Here is a 23,771-nt window from a genome sequence, read left to right on the forward strand (position 1 = left end):
GCACTCACGCACGAGTGGCAGATCCACTCCGATCTGCTACAACCGATCTTTCATACATGGGGGTTTCCCCAGAACGATCTGTTTGCCACCCAGCACAACAAGAAGTGTCCCCAGTACTGCTCCAGGGCAGAAGTGGGGCGGGGGTCCCTGGGGGACGCATTCATGATTTCATGGAAGGGCCCCCTACTTTATGCGTTCCCCCCCACAGCACTTATCCACAAGGTCTTGCAGAAAGCCAGAAGGGAGAGAACTCGCATGATACTAGTAGTCCCAACATGGGATCGGCAGCAATGGTTTCCCTTGCTTCTGCGCATGTCGGACCGCCCACCGCTCCCTCTACCGGTGGCTCCGGACCTACTCACGCAGGCTCAGGGGTCCATAGTGCACCCGCACCCTCAGGGCCTGCGCCTACAAGCATGGCTAATCCATGGCTCAGCTCCTTAGAAAGCACATGTACGGAGGGAGTACAACAAGTCCTGGAAAGTAGCCGAAGGACCTCCACCAGGAAGACTTACAAGCAGAAATGGACTCGATTCACAGCCTGGTGTTCCGCCAAGCAGTTAGCTCCCCTTGACTTCCTATACCGATAATACTAGAATACTTATTGGACCTCAAGAGGGGTGGGCTTTCCTTATCCTCGCTAAAAGTCCACCTCGCCGCTATATCAGCCTTTCGGCATACAGAGGAGGGGCCCACAGTATTCGCCCATCCTATAGTTACCAGGTTCTTGAAGGGGTTGGTAAACCTGTACCCCCTCGGAAACCGCTTCCACCATCGTGGAGCTTGGACTTGGTGCTCAGCACGCTAACGGGTCCACCTTTTGAACCATTAGCCACAGTTACCCTACGTCTCCTTACGATAAAAACAACCTTCCTCCTTGCAATTACGTCAGCTCGCAGGGTCAGTGAGCTCGCAGCAGTTATGGCAATGCCACCCTGCACAGTATTCTCAAAGGAGGAGGTAACCTTACGGCTGCACCCAGCCTTTGTTCCAAAAGTTTCTTCAGAGTTCCATCTTAATGAACCAATAGTTTTACCCTCGTTTTACCCGAAGCCTCACAGCTCCAGCAAAGAGGCACGCCTACACCTCCTGGATGTGAGGAGGGCGTTGGCCTTCTACATAGACAGAACTAAATCCTTCCAGAAAACGGACAGGCTTCTAGTGTCTCTCGCTCCCAGGTCAAAAGGGGAAGGCCTCTCTTCACAGAGAATTTCAAAGCACATTGTGTCCTGTATAAAAATGTGCTAGGAGCTTCGAAAGATTCCTTTGCTGGCCCCGCCTAGGGCTCACTCCACCAGGGCGGTGGCGGCGTTAACAGCCTTCTTCAAGGGCATCGCCTTGAAAGACATCTGTAGAGCGGCGACCTGGTCATCCTACGACACCTTCGCTAAGCATTATGCCCTACATCAGGTATTCCAAGAGGATACCCGTCTGTCGACAGCAGTCCTTTCGGAGGCAAGCTGCACATAAACCGATTACCCACCTCCTTTCTTGGGTTACTGCTGGGTAGTCACCTATTGTGGAGCACCCACGGGGACACTCGAAGAAGAAAGAGAAGTTACTCACCGTAGTAACGGTGGTTCTTCGAGATGTGTCCCCATGGCTGCTCCACCACCCGCCCATCCTCCCCGCTTCGGATCTCTGTCTAGTGTTTTTCAGGAGCATTCGAGGCGGTTGGTCAAGGAACTTGCAGGGACTGGATCGCGCACGTGGCCGGGGGCGCGCAGGGGAGCGGTGCGTGCCGGCGCATGCGCGATCCAGGAGAAACTGCTGGAAGAATTCCAATCTGCGGCGCCAGGTGAGCCCGACACCTATTGTGGAGCACCCACGGGGACACATCTCGAAGAACCACCGTTACTACGGTGAGTAACCTCTCTTTACTGTTCATGTAAACAGTTGCAACTGCTTTGAAGGATAGGGTCAAAATTCAAAATGATCTGGACAAACTGGAGAAATGGTCTGAGGTAAACAGGATAAAGTTTAATAAAGGACAAATGCAAGGTACTCCACTTAAGAAGGAACAATCAGATTCAAACATATAGAATGGGAAATGACTATCTAGGAAGGAGTAGTATAGAAAGGGATTTAGGAGTCACAGTGGACCACAAGCTAAATGAGAGTCAATAGTGTGATGCTATTGCAAAAAAGCAAACAAGATTCTGGGATGCATTAACAGAAGTATAGTGGGCAAGACACAAGAAGTCACTCTTCCACTCTACTCTACACTGATTAGAACTCAGTTGGAGTATCGTGTCCAGTTCTGGGCAACACATTTCAAGAAAGATGTGAATAAACTGGAGAAGGTCCAGAGAAGAGCAACAAGAATCATTAAAGGTCTAAGAGGACATGAGCTATGAGGGAAGACTGAAAGAACTGGGCCTGTTTAGTTTAGAAAAGAGAAGACTTAGAGGGGACATGATAGTGGTTTTCATGTACCTTAAAGGCTATGTCTACACTAGCCCCAAACTATGAAATGGCCACACAAATGGCCATTTCGAAGTTTACTAATGAAGCGCTGAAATGCCTATTCAGCACTTCATTAGCATGCGGGCGGCTGCAGCACTTCGAAATTGATGTGCTTCGCGGCCACGCGGCTCGTCCCAACCGGGCTCCTTTTTGAAAGGACCCCGCCTACTTCGAAGTCCCCTTATTCCCATCAGCTCATTCTGAAAAATCTTGAAAACAAAGATTACTTATCTGTAACCAGAGCTGTATCAGATAGACTATTTATATTCCCAATAATAGGATACACTGGCAGGTGCAATTCAGGGGATGGAACCTTCCCATAGCCATGCACATAAAAGTACTCATGAGCCCCAATTACCTCTCCCTTCTGCATCTCTATAAGAAGGGGATGCCACTGCCACCTCAGATCTTTCCACTACTTCCTCAAACTCAATATCCCTTTAGAATTCTGGGGAAGAAGAAAGGATACACAGGACGCGTGAATACGTACAGACTGTCTCAAACAATTCTGTTTACAGTTAAATTATACTAATTTCTCCTTCAAAGGCTTGGTCTACACTTGCCCCCAATTTCGAAGGGGACATGTTAATCAGGACAATGCGAGATTACTAATGAAGTGCTGTGGTGAATATACAGCACTTCATTAGGCTAATTCTCCCCCCTGGCAACTTCCAAGTGTCAAACTTAGAAGTGCCGGCATGCATGTAGTTGGGGGCAAGTGCAGACAAGACAAAAATGTCCTCTGCGTATTTCCACTTCTGAAAGAGTTTGCTAAACTGAACCCCATTAAAGGAAGGCGCGACTTGTAGTTCTAACTGAACAGAAATTGAAATATTTCCCTATCAAACTGAGCAGAGCTTTATACATTTTGAGGTGTAAATACCAATCTCACAGATTACAGGAACTGGATCACCTCTAAAGCATTCCATGCAGGGAACTATTGGTCTGGTAGAATGTGACTTAACCCCAAGAAGGGAAGGAATAGATATTAGTTTGAACCGAGTTGTATCTCTCATGAAAGCTTATGCCCTAATATCTTAATACATTTGTTAGTCTTTAAAGTGCCATTGGACTACTAGTTGTTTTTGCTGAAACAGACTAACATGGCCACCCCTCTGAAACCACTCTATGCTGCATGAAGAGAGCACAACCTTGTGGTTGTCTGTATATAACATAAATGTCAGGAGGACCACGTCACACAGTGCCCATTAACTGTTCTGTGCTGGGACCTGGAATTACTGTCAGTAGAACTGTCTCTGGGTTCTCACTGTCTCTGCCAGTCTTGGCACCCCTTAGGGCAGTGGTTTTCAACCACCGTGACATGAAAACTGCTCAAATGTGCTTGAAATTTCATCAATTCCCCCCTCCCACGTCTACCATGAGGGGAAACTGACAGCCCCTCAGGAGTCTGTTTGGGGTCAGGAGGCAGCTGAAATGCTGCTTCCTGCCTCCAATAAGCTGGCGGTCACCCTGCACACTCCCTGTTGTGGCCAGGGGGAATGAGGGAGAGTGGGAGCCGGCTGAGAGCTGGGATGTGGTTTAAATGCTGAATCTTGGCTCCAACAAGCTGGCAAGGAGGGGAGCCTGCTTTCAGTGGTTACTCATTTACTCAACATTCCTAGCATGGAGCTGAGTGAATTTGGAATATTAATCCGTGGTCCCTGTCTAAAACAGTGTATTCTGTGGTGAATTTGAAACATTAATGCATTTGACCCTTATTTAGCTTGTTGCATGCATTACTATGTTGCAAACCTCTCTAGTAAGAGTGTAACTGTAGTAAATGTAAGTAAACACAACATTTACAAGCAATCAATTCAGCTGAAGAAAATGGCTGTGCCGTGGAATTGTTTGGCTCACTTAGTGCTGTATTGCTGAAAAGGTTGTGAACCACTGCCTTAGGGTCCTGTCTGCCCACTGTTCCTGCAGCCTCTCCCTGTTTGTTCTGACAGCATACCGTCATTGTATTGTCTGTGATGAATGGCACTACCTTTATGTCACATACAAAAGATGTGAATGCTGAACAGATTTTAGGAAATTCATATGTAGCCTCTTTTCTTGAGAGATTCAGTGACCTCTAATTGCCAAATATGCTGCTCCCCCTTTCTTCCTCATGACAATAGAAGTAACCTATTAAAAAAGAGGGTTGAATGATAGCCCTTTTGGAACATTTACATGCTGACACCACTTTGTCAGGGATAGCAGTATTTCTTCTGGGATGATCAATCTAGTCAGCATATGGACTGTATTGGGTCTGTAATTTAACACCAGCCCATGCATTCTGAATGCTTCATGAATTTACATGTCATCTTTGCCCAGGGAAAATACCAATAACGTCTGTATTGTTCTAATTTAGTGTATGTGCTGCCAAAGCATAAGGTCTGATAAAAGGGGCTGAAGCCATGAAGTCCATAAGAGACAAACAGACCATTACTTTTTCAATAGCATTTTGACATAGTACTGTGACAAGGAGTACCAAGGTCCTTCATGCCTCACCCCACTCTCCACTCCCACTAAAAGTCTTGTGGTCCGAGGATACTGTGTCCCAGAAAAGGGCCAGCAAAGGATTTACCAAGCGTTCTAACTACTTCAATGTCAGTAATGTATATTTTTTTAAAAGGCCATCTTTTTATGAGGTTTTGATGAGGCAATTATTTAAATAACGGTAATTTTTAAAAATCTGCTTTCTTAAAAGAGTAGTATCCAGAGATAGATGCTTTGCAATTCACCTGGGGGCAGCAGACAGGCCAAAGGGTAGGACCAGTGGACTAGTAATCACCCTTAGAACACAGAAATGAAGAGAGGTTGAGGACATGAGAGCTCCAGGGGCCACTGAGCTACAGTTGCTGGTGCATCTCATAAGTGAGACTATGCAGAGGACACTCAATAAAGAATTTATCTTGCTTATGTCTCACACATAAATCACATACATGTTATTTTACTTGTTATGAAAACTTCATTCAGATAGTCATTGTACCAAACCCTGTATTCAGCATGATGGACAGTTCGAATAGGAGAGGCAAACCCCACAGAGAATGGGTAGATGATATAGTAGATTGGTGTGGAGCTAGTCAACAGAAACTAAGCCACTCTGCACTGGACAGGGAAAGATGGAAGGAAGAGGGAAAGAGGCATCAGACACCAATGGGCACTTAGCCCATGGTTGATGACAGTGATGATGATGAATCCCTGTAGCATATGAATTGAATGAGGGTTTAATCTATGAAAATAGCAACTTAAAGTTTCCCGAGGTTTCAGTATCATAGTTGGTTACTGCACTTTCTCCTTTGAAAGTTGGTTGTCATTTCTTCAGATCTGGCCATAATCACAATTTCATTTAAAAATTAAGCAGTGGTGTTACATTGGCTCCATTCCCCCTAATCTGAAAACAGTTAATCACATGGAAGTTTCTATTCAGAGCAGATCCAGAACTAGAATAGCAGCGATGTTGCTGGTCATGACTGGTGTACTGGCAGCACACAGTGGCTGCCCCTGCAGGACTGAAGTCAGATGGCATTCTGCCATGGTCTTAAATCAACCACAAGATCAACCCCAGGGCCCTCCTGTCAATAAGCTGATTTGGTGCAGCTGCCAAACCAGCCCCATGCTTTGTTCGGGGACCCCCAATGGCAACCTCAACTGTACTGTGGACAGTATGATCCCTCATGTTCTCTGTGGCAGCCAGGGCAGCCCGGGGAACTGTTTGGGATGGGGGACTCGGTGCAGTGGAGCACAGCAGGTTGGGAGATGGGCAGTGGGGTAAAGCAGGCTGCTGGGTCATGAGTGTGGGAAGGTCCAACCCCTGCTGCTGCCCTGCATCAGACCCTCTCCTGCCTGGTAATACCCCATCTTACTTCACTCAGGAGAGAGAGCTTTAGGCAAGGGACAGAGCGAGGATGGGTAAGGGGCAGGAGCTGCCCCAGGCCCCCCACATGGGACACTGGGGGGGGTGCTCTAGCGATGGTCCTAATTAAGCCCACTGCTTATATAGCACTTAGTTATTTGTTCTGCTTCTTGCCAATATTTGTAACCTCTCCCCTTTTTAGCAACCAAATTCTACAAAGGAGTAGGAAAAATGTAGAACAGTTTAGGAAGAAATAAAACACAGCAAATCCTAAATGTGAGAGAGACTTAATATAAGGTACAATTCAAAAACATAACTTCAGTTTTATATTTCAGCATTTCTGAAAATCCATACTAAAAATCAAGAATCACCAAGTTAGTGTAGAAAACATAAAATACATTATTAAATAAGAGATGACTTTGTAATGGTGATCATTTGAGAAATGTATGATGAGAACCTGGCCTTTTTAAAATAATCTTTTTAGTACTACAGTGGCATCCAGTGGCCAAACATATGAATTATATCAAAACAAAAAGCAGTCAAGTTTTTGTTTTGATAGTGTATAGACTAGCACGGCTCCATCTCTGTTTCTATTCAATATGAATTATATGTTTATATCATACACCTATGTATTACAACACATTTCACACAGTACTGTATTTCTATCTGCATCTTTAAATTATGGATGAATGGAACATTTATTTACATTTTCATCATTGTGAAAGGAGAAGAACAGACTATTGAATTCAGGTCATCCCAGCAAAGGCCCTGATTCTTCAAAAACTTTTGCACATGCTTGACTTCATGCTCTGTAGCTAGTCCAATACAATAATTGTAGTAACATATGGTCAATGTATAATAGATATAACACTATAGTTAATTTAAGTGGTTAGAGATATAAGTTACCAAGAAAGGTCATAACTAGCATGTTAAATAAAGGCTTCAAAAGTTATGAATTATAAGGCCAGAAGGAATGAAATAGGGAAGTTGTTTCGTTCAAACTGTAATTAAAGAGATAAGAGAAAGTTTTCAAAATATGGCTTCTGACTGATAAAAGCACCTACAGTTGCTCCTCAGTAAAACAAAAAAAATCTGTCTTAGAAATTCCCATACTGGACCTTTTAATCTTACATAAGAGTAAAAAAAAACAGTCATATAGAACTTTAAAGACGAACAAAATAATTTATTAGGTGATGAGCTTTCATGGGAGAGACCCACTTCTTCAGCTCCTAGCCATACCAGAACAGACTCAAGATATAAAGCACAAAATCTGTGCATATATTGAGTCTGTTCTGGTATGGCTATGATCTGAAGAAGTTGGTCTGTCACATGAAAGCTTATCACCTAATAAATTATTTTGTTAGTTTTTAAAGTCATGGTGGATAGTTCTCTGAAAACATCCACTCAATATGCAGCAGCAGTCAAAAAAGCTAACAAAATGATGGGAATCATTAGGGTTGATGTCATATTACCCTTATGTAAATCCATGGTGATGTCATATTACCTTCATGTAGATCCATGGTACGTCCACATCTGGAATACTGTGTACAGATGTGGTTGCTCCATCTCAAAAAAATATATTGGAATTGGAAAAGGTTCAGAAAAGGGAACAACAATGTTTAAGGGTATGGCACGTCTGCCATATGAGGAGAGATTAATAAGACTTGGACTTTTTAGCTTGGAAAAAAGATAATGGGGGGGATATGATAGAAGTATATAAAATCATGACTGGTGTGGAGAAAATAAATAAGGAATTGTTATCTACTCCTCACAACACAAGAACTAGGCATCACCAACTGAAATTTATAGGCAGCTGGTTTAAAACAAACAATAGGAAATATTTTTTCACACAGTGCAGTTAACCTGTGGAACTCCTTGCCAGAGAATGTTGTGAAGTCCAAGACTATAGCAGAGTTTAAAAAAGAACTAGATAAATTCATGGGGGGAAGGTCCATCAATGGCTATTAACCAGGATGGTCATGGATGGCATCCCTAGCCTCTGTTTGCAAGAGGCTGGAAATGGGCAATGGAACTGATCACTTGATGATCACCTGTTCTGTTCATCCCCTCTGGGGCACCTGGCATTGGCCACTGTCGGAAGACAGGACACTGGGCTTGATGGACCTATGGTCTGACCCAGTATGGTTGTTCTTATGTTCTTATAAAACTCTTAAGAATCTGTGCCTATATTGAGTCTGTTCTGGTATGGCTATGATCTGAAGAAGTGGGTCTGTACCCCAAAAGCTCATCACCTAATAAATTATTTTGTTAGTCTTTAAAGTGCTACTTGACTGCATTTTTGTTTTGATAGAAAACAGACTAACACAGCTCTCTCTCTGTCACATAAGAGTTGTTTAACATAAACTGGCTGTTTAGCAGGCTTGCTGCTTGATGTACTTAAAAAAATTTTTTGCTATTACTTTTTGACTTTGTGACTAGCTGTTCTTCAAACTCTGTTTTGGCCTTTGTGATTATATTTTTACACTTCACTTCACTTGGCAAAGTTTATGTTCCTTTCTGTTTTCCTCACTAGGATTTAACTTCCATTTTTTTAAAGGATGCCTTTTTGTCTCTCACTGCCTCTTTTACTTCATTGTTTAACTATGGTGGCACTTTTTGGTTCTCTCACTACATTTCCTAAATTGGGGTATAAATTTCAGTTGAGCTTCTATTATGTTGTCTTTAAAATGTTTCTGTGCAGCTTGCAGAGATTTTACTTTAGGTACTGTACTTTTAATTTCCATTTAACTAACTTCCTCATTTTTGTGTAATTCCCCTTTCTGAAATTAAATACTACGGTCTTGGGTCACTGTAGTAATTTTCCCAGCCACAGGAATGTTAATTTTTCACTTTTATCCTAAAAGTAGAGCCTATGTGAACCCAGGTGCAGTGAAAAGCTGTTGCTCAGCAAAAACAAAGGAAAGATCAGGGAAAATGTCTTGGGAAGAAAAAAGGTTATACATTTTATCTGAATTAAAATTAAAATTTACAGTGTTATCTCAAATTTGTTTTTAGCTAAAGTAGTAATCAGCTATGACATCATTTGTTTGGTGTAAAAAGTTGTGTTCTTTGTCGCAGCCTAAGGGACCATGCTGCAGCATGCAAGGACAAGACTTTTTCACAGGTCTGGCCTGTTTGTGGGTATACTGATCACAAGCTTGTGAATGCTTAGCTACCTTATTGGTGGTAGTAATTGCTTAATTTTAGGCTATTAGGAATGTGTAGAGCAACTGTATGAAATACCTTTTGTCCTTAATAGAAGAATTTATAGTAAAATTAATGTTTGGTTGCCTCCTAATTATTAATAAATTTAAGAAAAGTTTAATAACTTGAAGAGTCAGATTCATAAGTCAAGAGGCCCTCATGCATGTGCTTAACTTTATGAAATGTGACCCCATTGACTTCAATGAGGACAGAATTTCATCCTGTAAATCAAGGCTTAAGTGACAAAGACACTGTTTTTCATACATGTTGTTTTAAAATGTAGGTCTGTTTGTTTTTAGCTCTACAATACAAAAAACCCTAAGATGCTGCAATATTAAGACCATGATCCTACAAACTCTTTGGCATATTCCATAAAGATTTCTGAAACCCTTTGCAGCATTGAGATCTAATGACACAAAATATGAATACTAACACTAAAGAAATAAAAGCAGTGCTTTTTTTGAGGGGTGGATGGGGAAAAGGAGCCATAACTCAGTTGACTCCCCACCCCTTGACCGGCTGCCAAAGTGCTGGTAGTCAGTACTGGCAAGCACTGGCACAAAAAAAGCACTGAATAAAAGTCAATCAATCTTAACTGGCATTTTAAAATGATGTCTTTTGAGTTCTTATAGATTTTATGAGCCAAAGCAGCAGGAAAGAAATTATATATATGAAATTTGATAAGGCTTACATTGTTATTTACAACCATTTCTTTGCACAAAAATCTATTGAGGTCACAGATGAAATAAGAGCACAATTTGACTCAGAATCTCAACATCTGAATTTCCATATTTTTGTGTTTTGTAAGGTTTTGCATTCAATGTCTGTTTTAGATTTCTTTTTCTCACTTTATGAAAAAAATTGAGAGACAGTAGTTTGACAGTACATCCAGTGTACGCTAATCAGAACAGTGAAGTGTCATTATGTTTTGTACATCTTCACACGTTTTAAAGGTCACAATTATGGAGCTATATATGTAAAAATCAATTTCATAGCTGTGAAGAAAGTAAAGGTCAGATCATGCCTTTAGACATAGCCCTGAATAACAGGAGATTCATACAGTTAGTGCTATGTGGGGCGGGGGAGCACTGGAAGGCATTGTTTCTTACAGGACTCTGAATATAAGGGCAGTTGACTGGGTCAGATCAATGATCCGCCTAGCCCAGTATCCGGTCTTACCATAGTGGCTAATGCCCGTTGCTTTGGAGGGAATAAAAAGAACAGATATCAGCAAAACAAAAAAGCTGTCAAGTAGCACTTTAAAGACTAACAAAATAATTTATTAGGCAAGCTTTCATGGGACAGACCCACTTCTTCAGACCACAGCCATACCAGAACAGACTTAATATTTAAGGCACAGAGAACCAAAACAGTAATCAAGGTGGACAAATCAGAAAAAAAATTATCAAGGTGAGCAAATCAGAGAGTGGAGGGGCAAAAAGGGGGTGGGGGAAGTCAAGAATTAGATTAAGCCAAGTATGCAGACGAGCCCCTATAGTGACCCAGAAAATTCCCATCCCGGTTCAAACCACGTGTTAGGTATTGAATTCAGATATCAGCAAGGTGATCCATTCCCTGTCACCCATTCCCACCTTCTGGCAAAAAGAAGCTAGGAACAGCTCAGAGCATCAGTTTGCATCCTTGCCCATCCTGGCTAATGATGGACCTATGCTTCATGAACTTATCTGGTTCTTTTTTGAACCATGTTATAGTCTTTGTCTTCACAACAACCTCTGGCAAGGAGTTCCACGTGTTGGCAGTCCATTTTATGAAGAAATGCTTCCTTTTATTTGTTTTAAACAAGTTGTCTATTAATTTCGTCTGGTGATCCCTAATTCTCGTCTTAGGAGAAGAAGCAAAAACCTACCTTATTCGCTTTCTTCACAACCAGATATGTTTTCATAGACAATCTTTTCAATGTGGAAAAGAGACAAGTCCCCAGTCTTATTAATCTCTCTCCACCTGGAAGCTTTCATAACCCTAATTATTTTTGTTGTCCTTTTCTGTACCTTCTCCAAATCAGATATATCTTTTTGGAGGTGATCACGCCTTCTCCATCTGTACAGTCTCCAAGATGTGGGCATACCATGCCTTTATAGAGAGGCAATATGATATTTTCTGTCTTATTTGCTTTTTCTTTTCTAATGATTTCCAACGTTCCATTTGCTTTTTTTAAAATGCTTTGAGCGCTCAGTGAATTGATGTTTTCAGAGAAATATCCAGAATATCCCTCTACAAGATCTCTTTCTTGAGTGGTACCAGCTAATTTCGAATCCATCCTTTTATATGTACAGTAGTCCCATGCACCCTCGCATAACTCCAACTTCACGTAAGTTGCTGGGGAGGGGGGGGGTATTTTCCCTGGTGGAATGCATGTTCTGCAGCTGGGGAAGCGACAGGAGTACCTGGAGCTCCTTTTGAAAGGTAAGTCTTGAAACCTGGGGGGTGGTGCAGCTGGGAACGGTTAAGCCTGGAGCTAGGTTGGGGCAGTGGGGGGGGTGGGGGGGGGGTTAAACCTGGGGTGGGTTAGGGCTGCAAAGGGGTGGGAAGGGGTGAGCCAGAGCTGCACGGGGGGGGGGGGGGTGTGTGTGACCTGAAGCTGCATACAGTGTGTTTGAACCAGGGTGGGCAGAGTTTGAAGCGGGTTGGGGGTGGGGGGGGTTGAGCTGGAGCTGTGTGAGAGTGGTGGTTGAGACAGAGCCACGTGTGGGGGATTTGAACCAGGGCCATGGGGGTTGAACCAGAGCCACATGAGGGCGTGGTGAGCCAGGCCGTGGGGTGTGGGGGTAACCGGGGCAGGAGAGGTAAACCGAAGCTGGGCCTCAGGTGGTGAGCTGGGCTGTGCGGTTGAACTGGGGCTGGGCGGGGCTGGATTTTTGCATTGCACTTTACTCATTAATGCGAGTTAAGCACAACTCAAAAAAAAATCCACACATTTCAAGGGTTTACTGTACAGTTGAGATTATGTTTTCTAATATGCATTACTTTGCATTTACCTACAATAAAATTTCATCTGCCATTTTGTTGCCCATCTCCCAGCTTTGTGAGATCCATTTTGTAATTCTCTGCTATCTGCCTGGGACTTACCTATCTTGAGTATTTTTGTATCACCTGCAAATTTTAATCACCTGTTTACCCCCTTATCCCACCATTTACGAAAAAGTTGAACAGTCCCTGTACAGACTCCTTGGGGACACCGCAATTTACCTCTTTCCCCACTAAAAATTGATAATTCAATTTTTCTATCTTTTAACTAGTTACGGATCCATGATAGGGCCTTCTCTCATCAAATGACAACTTTCTTTGCATAAAGCACCTTTATTGAAGGATCTTGTCATAGACTCTCTCAAAATTTAAGTACACTACATCTACTACACTACTGGATGACCCTTCTCCACATGCTTGTTGATTCCCTCTAAGAATTTTAGTAGATTGATGAGGTATGATTTCTTTTTACAAAAAAAAGACATTGATTCTTCTCCAAATCACGTTCATCCACGTGCTTGATAATTCTATAGCTTCCTATTGTTTCAACCTCTTTGTCTGGTAGCGAAGGTGTCAGGTTCACCTCTGGAACCCTTTTCAAAAAAAAAAAAATATATCACACTGCCTTGGCTAGCACCGTCCAGCTAAGCCCAGGATTGGGAGTTCAATCCTTGACGAGGCCATTTAGGGACCTGGGGCAAATAGATTTTAAATCTATATCTGTTGGGGATGGTGAAAGGGCCTTCTGTGAGTGCAGGGGACTGGACTCAATGACCTCTCAAAGTCCCTTCCAGTTCTATGAGATAGGTATATCCTCCAGTCAGCTGCTATAGAATATACATGATGGATTACACATCACAGTTAGCAGTTCTGTAATTTCCTATTTGAGTTCTCAGACCCTTGGGTGAATACCATCTCATTCTGATGAATTATTACTGTCCAAAACCTCCTCTAATGATACCTCACTTCTCAGCTCTGTCACCTAAAGAGACTAGCTTAGGTCTGGGAATCATCTCCTCCTTAACATCCTGAATCATGAAGACAGATGCAAAGAATTCATTTAGTTTCTCCTCAACGGCTTTATCTTCCTTGACAGCTGCTTTAGCAGCTCAATCATCTAGTGACTGGACGGGTTGTTTAGCAGGCTTTGTGCTCTCATGTACTTAATTTCCGTGCCCCCTCCACTCCATCTTTGGCTAGCTGTTCTTCAAAAATTCTTTTTTGGCCTTTCTAATTATATTTGTACACTTGGCTTACCAGAGTTTATGCTCCTTTCTATTTTCCTAAATATGATTTAGCTTCCAGATTTAAAAGGATATGTTTTGCATTTACGTGCTCCTTTACCTTGTCATCTAGCCATGGTAACACTTTTTTGTCCTTTTGCTACATTTTGTAGTTTGGGGTACACATTTAATGGTGCCTCTACTATAGCTTCTTTAAAAAGTTTCCATGAATCTTTCAGGTATTTCACATTTGCCACTGTTTAACTTTCTTACTTTTGTGTAGTTTCCCTTTCTGAAATTAAATGTCTGTTGCTTTGGAGCTGCTTTGGTGTCCCCCATCCCACCAAGATGTTACATTTTACCTACGTTATAGCCACTATTATCAAGCAGTTCAGCTATATTTACCTTTTGGATAACACCCTGTGTTCCACTTAGGACTAAACCAAGAATGACCTCTTTTCTTGTGGAGTCTGACTAGCTAGCCCTAGAACCATCTTTAGAAAATTTATTCCTGCATACCAGTCAATATGGAATCCCTCTATTATTAATTATTACGTTTTTTATAGGCACTAATCTCTGAGCATTTCACAGTGCTATTCAGGTTCCTGGTCGGATGGTGAATGGAATGTTCCTAGTACTATATTCTCATTATTCAAGCATGGAATTACTAGAAATTCTATGTTACAGTTTGGATCATTTAACGTTTACATTATTTGACTCTGCTTTCTTTTCCAATAGTTCCACTCCTTCACCAGTATGACCTATTTTGTCCTTCTGGTATGATTTTTACCATGGTATTAGTGTCCCCTTGATAATCCTCATTCTACCAGGTTTCTGTCATGCCTGCTTATTAAGTGACAACTGTTGATAGAAGGCACTCAAGTTCACCCACCATAGTATTTAGATTTCTAGCATGTTACTTCTCAGCTGCCTGACATTATGTGATGTAATTAACTAGGGCTCTTTAATCTGACCATTTCTCATCATGTCCTACCTAAATTTTATCATCTTTTGTCCTTTCCTCCTAACTAGAACATACACACAGAATCTCCATTAATAACTCCTCTTTTAAGGTCTCTGTCCAAACCATCCACTCCTCTGCACCTGTCAGCTTTCCTTTAGTCTAAAAACTGCACATTTTGATTTAATTCTGTATAGCTTTGCCTTCTCCTCAAAGGTTTCCCATTCCTTATTAAATCTACTCCCCCTTTTCCCTACACCATCTTCTCTTCCACACATGGAGGATCTACAGGTCTTACTGGCCCTGTACATGGAACAGAAGCATTTCAGAGAATGCTGCCATGGAGGTCCTGGACTTCAATCTCTTATCTAACAGCTTAAATTTGGCCTCCTCTTCTTCCCCATGTCATTGTTACATGTTCCACAACCACCAGCTCCTCCCCACCACTACATGTTAGTCTACCAATTCTGCACTTGTGGTCTTGCTGCATCCATTATGAAAGTAAAAAAAAATATTGCTTGAGCTCCAACTCCTCTTTCATTACAAATTAAACTCTGCCAAGATCTTACCCCCACCACACACTTCCATGCACAGACACTTTAAAAGTCACAATTTAGCTCTAAACTTTACCAACTTTTACAGAATACACAAAGACAAGATTTTATTTGTTCAACTTCATTATTATCTGGTTTAAACCTACCAAGTGAGGGTGTCTCCTGGAGAGCTAACCATTATGTATATGTGTATGAGTTTGAAGGTTTTAAGTTCAATCTTTTTTTTATTTTTTGTGAAAAAAAATTTCACACCCCCCCGCCCCAAGTTTGTTTTGCAGACATCTTCATCTGGGTTCATTGACTTCAACTGAAGTATGACACCCTTCACAAACTGAAGGCCTGGCATGAGTATTTCTTTCTGTAAGTTTATAAATATGATTTTCTCCATCTACCTAATAAAAACATCTGAAGAAAGTTTGATCAAGAACTCCAAAAACAGGAATGTCACTTACGGTTGAGATAAAACATGCAGTGTTCCAGCATTCCAGTGACTTACCATTTGACATTCCCAACATCATTACATGTAGTAGCAAAACATTTGCCTCTTAGCAGTGCAGTAAATCACCATTACCACTCCTATGCAACAAACAGACTGGACCTATGCATAGAGTGCTTCCACCAACATGCACAGGCAGAAATTGTGGAAAAGTGGCACTGCTTGCCCTGTAACCTCAGCTGTGCAGAATGCAATGCCTTCCACAGTCTCAGAAACAACTCAGACATTATAATCAAAGAGTCTGACAAAGGAGGTCTGTTGTCATCATGAACAGGTCAGACTACCAAAAGCAGGCTGCCAGGCAACTCTCCAACACCACATTCCACAGGCCACTAGCCTCTGATCACATAAGAACAGCTGTACTGGGTCAGATCAAAGGTCCATCCAGCCCAGTATCCTGTCTGCTGAAAGTGGCCATACCACTGAGGAGTACCTAAAGAAACTACACTAGCTGCTCAAGATACTCCCTACAAAACCACAGGAACAAATCTACATAGCCATACCCCTAAAGCCCCAACCAGAGTTATTCTTTCCACTACCCAAGATCCACAAACCTGGAAATCCTGGACACCCTATCATCTTAGGCATTGGCGCACTCACTGCAAGATTGTCTGGACATATGGACTCTCTATTCAGACCCTACACTACTAGCACTCCTAGCTACCTTCAAGACACCACCACATTCCTGAGGAAACTACTATGCATTGGTGATTTTCCTGAAAACATCTTCCTGGACACCATGAATGTAGAGGCTCTCTACACCAATATCCCATACCAAGATGGGCTACAAGCTGTCAGGAATAGTATCTCTGATGGTGCCTTGGCACAATCAGTGGCAGAGCTTTGTGACTTTGTCCTCACCCACAACTGTTTCAGATGTGGGGACAATTTATACCTTCAAATCAATGGCACTACTAAGGGCACCCGCATGCCCCACAGTATGCCAACATTTTTATGGCTGACTTGGAACAACACTTCTGAAGTTCTCATCCCCTAGTGCCCCTCCTGTACTTGCACTACACTGATGACATCGACATCATCATCATCATCATCATCTAGACCCAGGGGAAGGAGGCTCTTGAAGAATTCCACAGTGATTTCCGTAGCGTCTACCCCACTATCAACCTCAGCCTGGACCAATGCACACAAGAGAGCCTCTTCCTGGACAATACAGTGCAAATAAGTGATGGCCACATAAACATTGCCCTATTCCAGAAACCTACTGACCACTATACTTACTTACATGCCTCCAGCTTCCATCCAAGGTACACCAAATGACCTACAGTCTATAGCCAAGCACTAAGGTATAACCACCTTTGCTCCAATCCCTCAGACAGAGACAAACACCTACGAGACTTTTACCGAGCCTTCTTCAAACTACAAATACTCACCTGAAGAATTGAGGAAACAGATTGACAGAGCCAAATGTAGCAGGTGGCTTCCGGGTACAAAAGACAGGCCCAACGAGGAAAATAACAGACCATCTCTGGCCATCACCTACAGCCCCCAGCTAAAACCTCTCCACTGTATCATCAGTGATCTACATCTCATCGTGGACAATGATCTTTCACTCTCACAGACCTTGGGAGGCAGGCCAGTCCTCACCTACAGACAACCCACCAACCTGAAGCAAACTTTCACCAGCAACTATACACCACATCACAGTAATAACTCAGGAACCAGTTCCTGCGACAAACCTTGGGATCAACTCTGCTCACATATCTACACCAGCGACACCATTACAAGACCTCACCACATCAGCCACACACCATCAGGAGCTCATTAACCTGCACACCAACTAATGCAATATATGCCACCATGTGCCAACAATGCCCCTCTGCCAGTTTGGCCAGTCTCTACATAAAAGAATAAATGAAAACAAAATCAGATATGAGGAATGGTAACATACAAAAACCTATAGAAGAACGCTTTAATATCCCTGGATACTCAGTAACAAATTGAACGGTAGCCATCCTACAACACCACCACCACCACTTTCAGAAACAGACTTCAAAGAGAAACTGCAGAGCTACAATTCATTTGCAAATTTTCCACTTTCAGTTTAGGATGGAACAAAGACTAGGAATGGCTGGTCAACTCCAAAAGCAGTTTCTCCACTCTTGGTGAACTCCATATCAGCTGTAGGTAGTGGGCCACATCATCCCTGACTGAACTGACCTCATTAACTATGGCTTTCTTCTTGATTGGTAACTCACTCTTTTCCTCATGTGAGTTTCCACTCCATGCATCTGATGAAGTGGGTCTTTTCCCCCGCAAGCTTATGCTCCAAGCAATCTGTTAGTCTATAAGGTGCCACAGGACTTCCCATTGTTTTTGCAGATACAGACTAACATTGTTACCACTCTGATACTTCACTCCTATTATGTTAAAAAAATGTGATGTAAGGACGACATTTCCAGCTTCTTTGAATTATAAAAATTCCAATAGCTAAAGACTGCTCCTAGGGTGCAATTAAACTTCAATTTGTTGTTTTATTTTTCCATTTAGATACCTGCAAATTGGTTATTCTACGTGTAATATGGCACACTGGCATAAATCCCTCACCTCTTGTGCTTCGTGGGCTATTAGTTGTTCCATTAACATCTTCCGTCGTCTTTTTTCTCGTTGCTCCCGGGCAAAACTGTCTTCTTCTAGACGTTTTTGAATTTTTTTTATATATTCATCATCTGAATAAGTACTCAATAATTCAGTAGTTGTCTGGGCTGCAGTGTCCGGAGCTGCTGAGTCAAATTCCTCTGTCTGCAAGATGTCCTGTACATTGCTAAAAAAAAAAAATACGTGTTGAAAATACATCTTCAGAGGACTAGTGCAAAATACAATGAAAATCAAGAATATCCTAAAACAGCTCTCCTATGGTTTAATTATATAACATATTCTTCAGTGAAAAATATAAAAAAGTTTTGGGAAAAACAAAAAAAAAGGAGAAATCAAACAAATTAAACATGCTGTAAAAACACCTGTGCATAAAATATGTGACTACATAAGGAATCTAGAAACTTGCATCTTAGGCTACCATATTTAAGGAATTATTCACCCAAGAAAACAGGTGAAGTAATGAACAAATTAGTTGAACACATCCCTGTAACATTTTGCCTGTGGGCAGTCTCACTGCACATGTGAGTACTACCAATGAAGTCAAAACACTTAAGTAGTTCCAATATCAGAGCTTCAGTGAGGCAAGAGTTCATGTACACTCATTCAAGGCCCGTGCTCCATAGATAATGCATTCATTTAATTTTTCCATCAGCTTCAAATCAACTGGACTACTCATAGGCCATAAAATTAAGTCCAGAGTAATTTGTGCATGAGAGGCTTTCATGTACATAGTGAATGATCTCATTCTTTATGCTTCTTCATACATAATACATAGTGACAAGAAGACACTGTTTGATTGTTAATACAACTACTTTTTTTAAAGTTCGTGTGAATAAATTATGTATTTTTAAACTCCTACTAGCTGGCCAACACAGATTATCACAATACCATGGGACGGCAAATGTCCAATTTAAAGATTATGTCTGTAAAAGTATTAAGTTTCTACTCTGAAGCTTTTTGAGAGGAAAAAGTGAGGTCTACTTGAATACACACACACACTCAAACTTTCTGAACAATTCACTGAGACAAGACCTAGAAAACAAGCTTAAAAAGGTGAAAGCTTGAGAAAGCTATAAGCAACTGAAAAAAGCCTCTTTTGGGAGATTAATGTCTCTGTGTCAATGCAAAATTTAGAAGTAGAAAATGAGGCACATTTGAAATTAAAAGGGAAAAAAAGGCTGATAGATGTGAATAGTTTCATTATCAGAACCACAAAACTAGGGGAGATTTTTTTTTCTTTTCTGGGGACTACAGGCCTATTGATAGAATTGGATGCAAATATTACCTAGCAGTGACCGGGGTGCTACTAGAAGTAGGGCTCTCTTTCTTCATAAACTTCTCAAACTTCTTAATTTCCAGATATACATCCTAGAGAAAGAGCATAGACATTTCAATTTTTTACTTTCATTAAAACCATAAAAAATTGATTCAGCAATAATTTGTATTTGTACTGTTCCTATTATATCATTTTTAAATTCCTTAGAATAAATTATATCGAGAACCTATGCATCAGCTAGCCCAGAGTGACAGAAGACATGCCTATGTCTTGCTCCTACATGCTCATTCCATTGTATTTTCTTCTTTTCCTGAATACATCCAAGTCAACCCTTTCTAAAAGGTAGCACGTGGAGCTTTCCATTCTTCCATTCCACACAACATGATTTGCTAGACTACTGAGTAATGTCACCAGTTCAAGACCTGTGGAAGTACTCATTTCCTTTGGAGATTCTGATGTACACTATTCTCTGCCAATTATGCTGCAATTTGGATTCAGTCACCCAAAATCAATCATGTTTTACGCTATGTGGAATCCAACATTTGGTAAATTCAAACAGAAAACATGGTCAACCAAATTCTTTCCCCTCCCTTTCAGACTTCTCAACTATATTTGGTTGTACAAAATGGCTGTGTCTACATTAGCAAGCTCTTTAAAAAAAAAGCAAGCCACACACAGGCTTTTTCCAAAAGAACCCACAGAGCGGCTACACATAAAATGCACTCTTTCAATCCAAAAATTGAAAGAATGCAGCACTTCTATGAGTGGCCCTCTTCCACTCCCAGATGAAGAAGAATGCCTTTTTCAAAAACATTCTTCCAGAAAAAAAAAAAAAAAAAAAGAAAGTATAGATGCCCCAGAGGCCCTTTTTCGAAAGTGCAGTCCTCATGGTACCAGATTTTTAAATCCCTGGTGCATTATTTCAAAAGAGCAGGGACTATGTGGATGCTCTCTGTCAATAGAGCAGATCAATTTTTTGATCCACTTTTGTGCGCATGGACTTGCTCTTTCGAAAGGAGTTTTTTTCAGAAAAGATCTTCCAGAAGAACTTCTTTTGAAAGATCACTGTAATACAGACGTAGCCAATGAGTTTGGGTAGAATTTGACCCAGTTAGTCCTAAATACAATATGATCTAAGTTTCGGAATGAGAAGCATGTCCAAAGAGATTCAAATATATTTACACAAGGTAGTGTAACACAACAGAATCCAGCAACATATATCTTCAGTATTCCTCTCTTTGACAAGAGTCAAATATCAGTTTTAAATCTTACGAGAGTTTCTGCTGTCAGTGATGTCTTTGTACAACAATCTATGCGGTGTTCACTGATGGCAGGATGGCCTACTGGCTAGGCCCCTTGCGGTGCCTAGAGGCCCAAGGTGTAGGTCTTCAGCTCACAACCTAGAGGCTACCGTATTAGTTTGAGGCATGGCCCCAAGTTCTAGTTTTCCCTCCCAAGGTGTGTGTGTGTCGGGGGGAGTGTTCTCTGGGATTCTCCCCCTTTTTGGCTGGGGGAAGGTTCAGAAGCTCCATCCTCCGATGGCAGCTCTGGCTCAGGCCCCACATGTGTCAGAGTCAGCTCCTGCCTCTTGGCTGCTTAGACCTGAACTGGGCTAGCTTTTCTCTTTTTATGCTGCCTCCAGGCCTGACACTGGCTGCAGGTGAACCAGGGTGGTGCTAATTGAGCCAACAGGCTCTGTTTAGCCCCTGTGCCTGGCCTCTCTCTCACTCCCATACAAGCTTATCATAAGAGTTAATAAATTACAATACAGTAGTATACCACAGGTCATAAGGAAAATGACCAAGTGCTTGAAACAACTTCCCCTAAAGAAAACAGGATTTTTCCACTGACTTTAATGTAGCTAAAGAGATCCTAAGACATTACCATGGACTAATTTAAGGCCTGGTTCTATACCATTTACTCCGGAAGAACACACATTGATGGCAATGGGACATTTCCCTAAGTAAAGTAGGCAAGATCAAGCCCTTAGAGATTACTATGCTGGATTCCCTTCTGCATTAGGCCAGTTTTATGCTGATGTAACTGGGGAAACCGGTTAAATCAACACAGTGCCATTTGGTATGCATATAATCTAGCAGTAAAAGTAACGTTAACACTTACTTCTGCTTCTTTTTTCTTCTTTAACAATTTTTGAGCTTCAATAGCTTTCAAGGTACGGTTTGGTGGTGGTTTTGGAATCTGTATAATAGCTGCTTGAATCCTGGCCATTATTTCATTTTGCCTCCTTCGTCCTTTACGATGCTGAACATCAAGTATAAAACTATATAGTTACTTGAATTTATGTAAGAATAAACTATGCACATAGGCCATGTTTACACAAGTGGCTTCTCCTGGCAAAACTGGACTTTTGTCAGAAAAACGTGGAACGTCTACACACAAAATGTGCTTTGTCCACAGAATGTGGCAGCACTATACCTTTCCCAATTCAGTTACAATGCCTCTGTGTTCTGTCGACAAAACAGTTCTGTAGAGGCTCTGGGGCCCTTTTATTGACAGACAGGGCTTCCAGTTCACTGGGCAGCCCTGTTTGCAGAGCTTCCAGTTAGCCATTCTGTTGAGAAAGCAGCCCAGAGTGCCCAGCCCTTTCTGTTGACAGAGCAGATTGCTCTTTCCATCTGCTTTTGTGTGCAGACTCAATCTGTTGACAGAGGTTCCAACAGGAAATCTCTTTCAACAGTGACATTTGCTGACAGAGGCTTCCCATGTAGACATAACCATTCTGTAATTCATTCATAGAAAAAAAAATCTTATTAGCAGAAAGTATGCGAATAAAACGTGTTCCAGTCTTGCATATGCTACAAAAAAAAAACAAAAAACAACTTATGATTAAACCATTGCTCAAAGTAAAACTTTAAAAAAAAAAAAAAAAAGGGGAATCAAATAGCCCATTTCTATATCATCTATAATTAAGTCACAATGACAGCATTTTGAATTATCCTGGTTTGTCAGTCCCCCCATATGCATGTGAAGCAATCTTTTCTTTGGACCAAAAAACAGATCTTGCAAACTTTCTAACTGATGAACAGTTATGATAACATCCTAGCATAGCGTGGTTTTACATGTAGTTGTTCCAGGTTGAGAAAGGGAACTGTACTGTCCAAACAGTAGTAGTAGTATCGCAAGTTGCATGTCTATGTAATTCACTACACCTCCTAGGGCTGGTAGGGGTGGGGAACAGTATGCAAAGAAATGTCCCTTGCTATAGACTTCCAAAGAGGCATCCAGGACTCTCATGCAGCTTTTCAGGTGCACTGAGATCAGGGCCTTCACTTCATATCTACCCCGTGTAGACGGGCATTCCCAGCAGCTGGCAGCACCGCCAGCCCTACACTCCCAACTGCTATGGCCCTTCCCCATTTTGCACCATCACAGAGGGAGAGGGAGAGACCTCAATATTACAATTTTTTTAAAACTGAACTGTTACAAATATTGGTTTACTTCCACAAAACTGATTACTGATCTGTTAAATGGAAGGGTTTTAACATTAAAAACTGGTAATATAATAAATACTTTGTTTCACTGACAATTGCATGTATTAACATATCCCTTTTTTCTACTTCTCTTCCTTCTCTGAGGGGAAATTACAGAGACCCTCACCATTTTTCCTATAACTTTCCCACAGCTTTTGTCTCTATTTTCCTCTCCCCCGCCCCATCATCCCCAGTCCGCTCTCTGAAAAAAGCATTTAATATGAATTAAAAAAAAATAAACACAATCCGAAATTAATTCTATTCTTTCAACAATTGGATTGAAGAAGTAAAGAACCATGTCCTCCAATAATACTTAAGTGCTGTTCTGAATTAAGGGAAAAAAAGAGTGGATTAAAAAGGATGTCTATTGTTCTAAAATTTACTGTTTTTCATCTTTAGAACCAACAGGCACCCCACGTGGCATCTTCAAGCAAGCTTTTCAAATATAGTCAGGCACCAATTCTCCAGTGCCTTTTTTGATCAACTGTTGAAATTATTGTCAGATGATTCAAGCTTTCAACAATCAATAATGAATATAAAGCAGGAAAGAGATGATGCTGAATCGGGAGTTGAGACACATACCAAACTGACACAGCTAAGTAAGTTATATTAAATTAAGTATACATGAGTAAGTTTGTGGTTAGATGTAGAAAGCAAT

General features: G+C 41.5%; 1 protein-coding gene across 1 annotated transcript in view; it reads right to left on the reverse strand.

The window, feature by feature from the left end:
- The window catches only part of LOC142013813 (sperm flagellar protein 2-like), a 49,134-nt gene that overhangs the window by 17,168 nt on the left and 8,195 nt on the right, over positions 1–23,771 (reverse strand). The window contains exons 5-7 of the mRNA XM_074995670.1: positions 21,744–21,884; positions 19,632–19,714; positions 18,296–18,512 (exon numbers count right to left, since the gene is read on the reverse strand). Of these exons, the coding sequence (XP_074851771.1) occupies positions 18,296–18,512; positions 19,632–19,714; positions 21,744–21,884 (441 nt within the window). The remainder of the gene's footprint in view (positions 1–18,295; positions 18,513–19,631; positions 19,715–21,743; positions 21,885–23,771) is intronic.

This window comes from Carettochelys insculpta, chromosome 5 (assembly GCF_033958435.1).
Source record: "Carettochelys insculpta isolate YL-2023 chromosome 5, ASM3395843v1, whole genome shotgun sequence".
Classification (NCBI taxonomy): Eukaryota; Metazoa; Chordata; order Testudines; family Carettochelyidae; genus Carettochelys; species Carettochelys insculpta.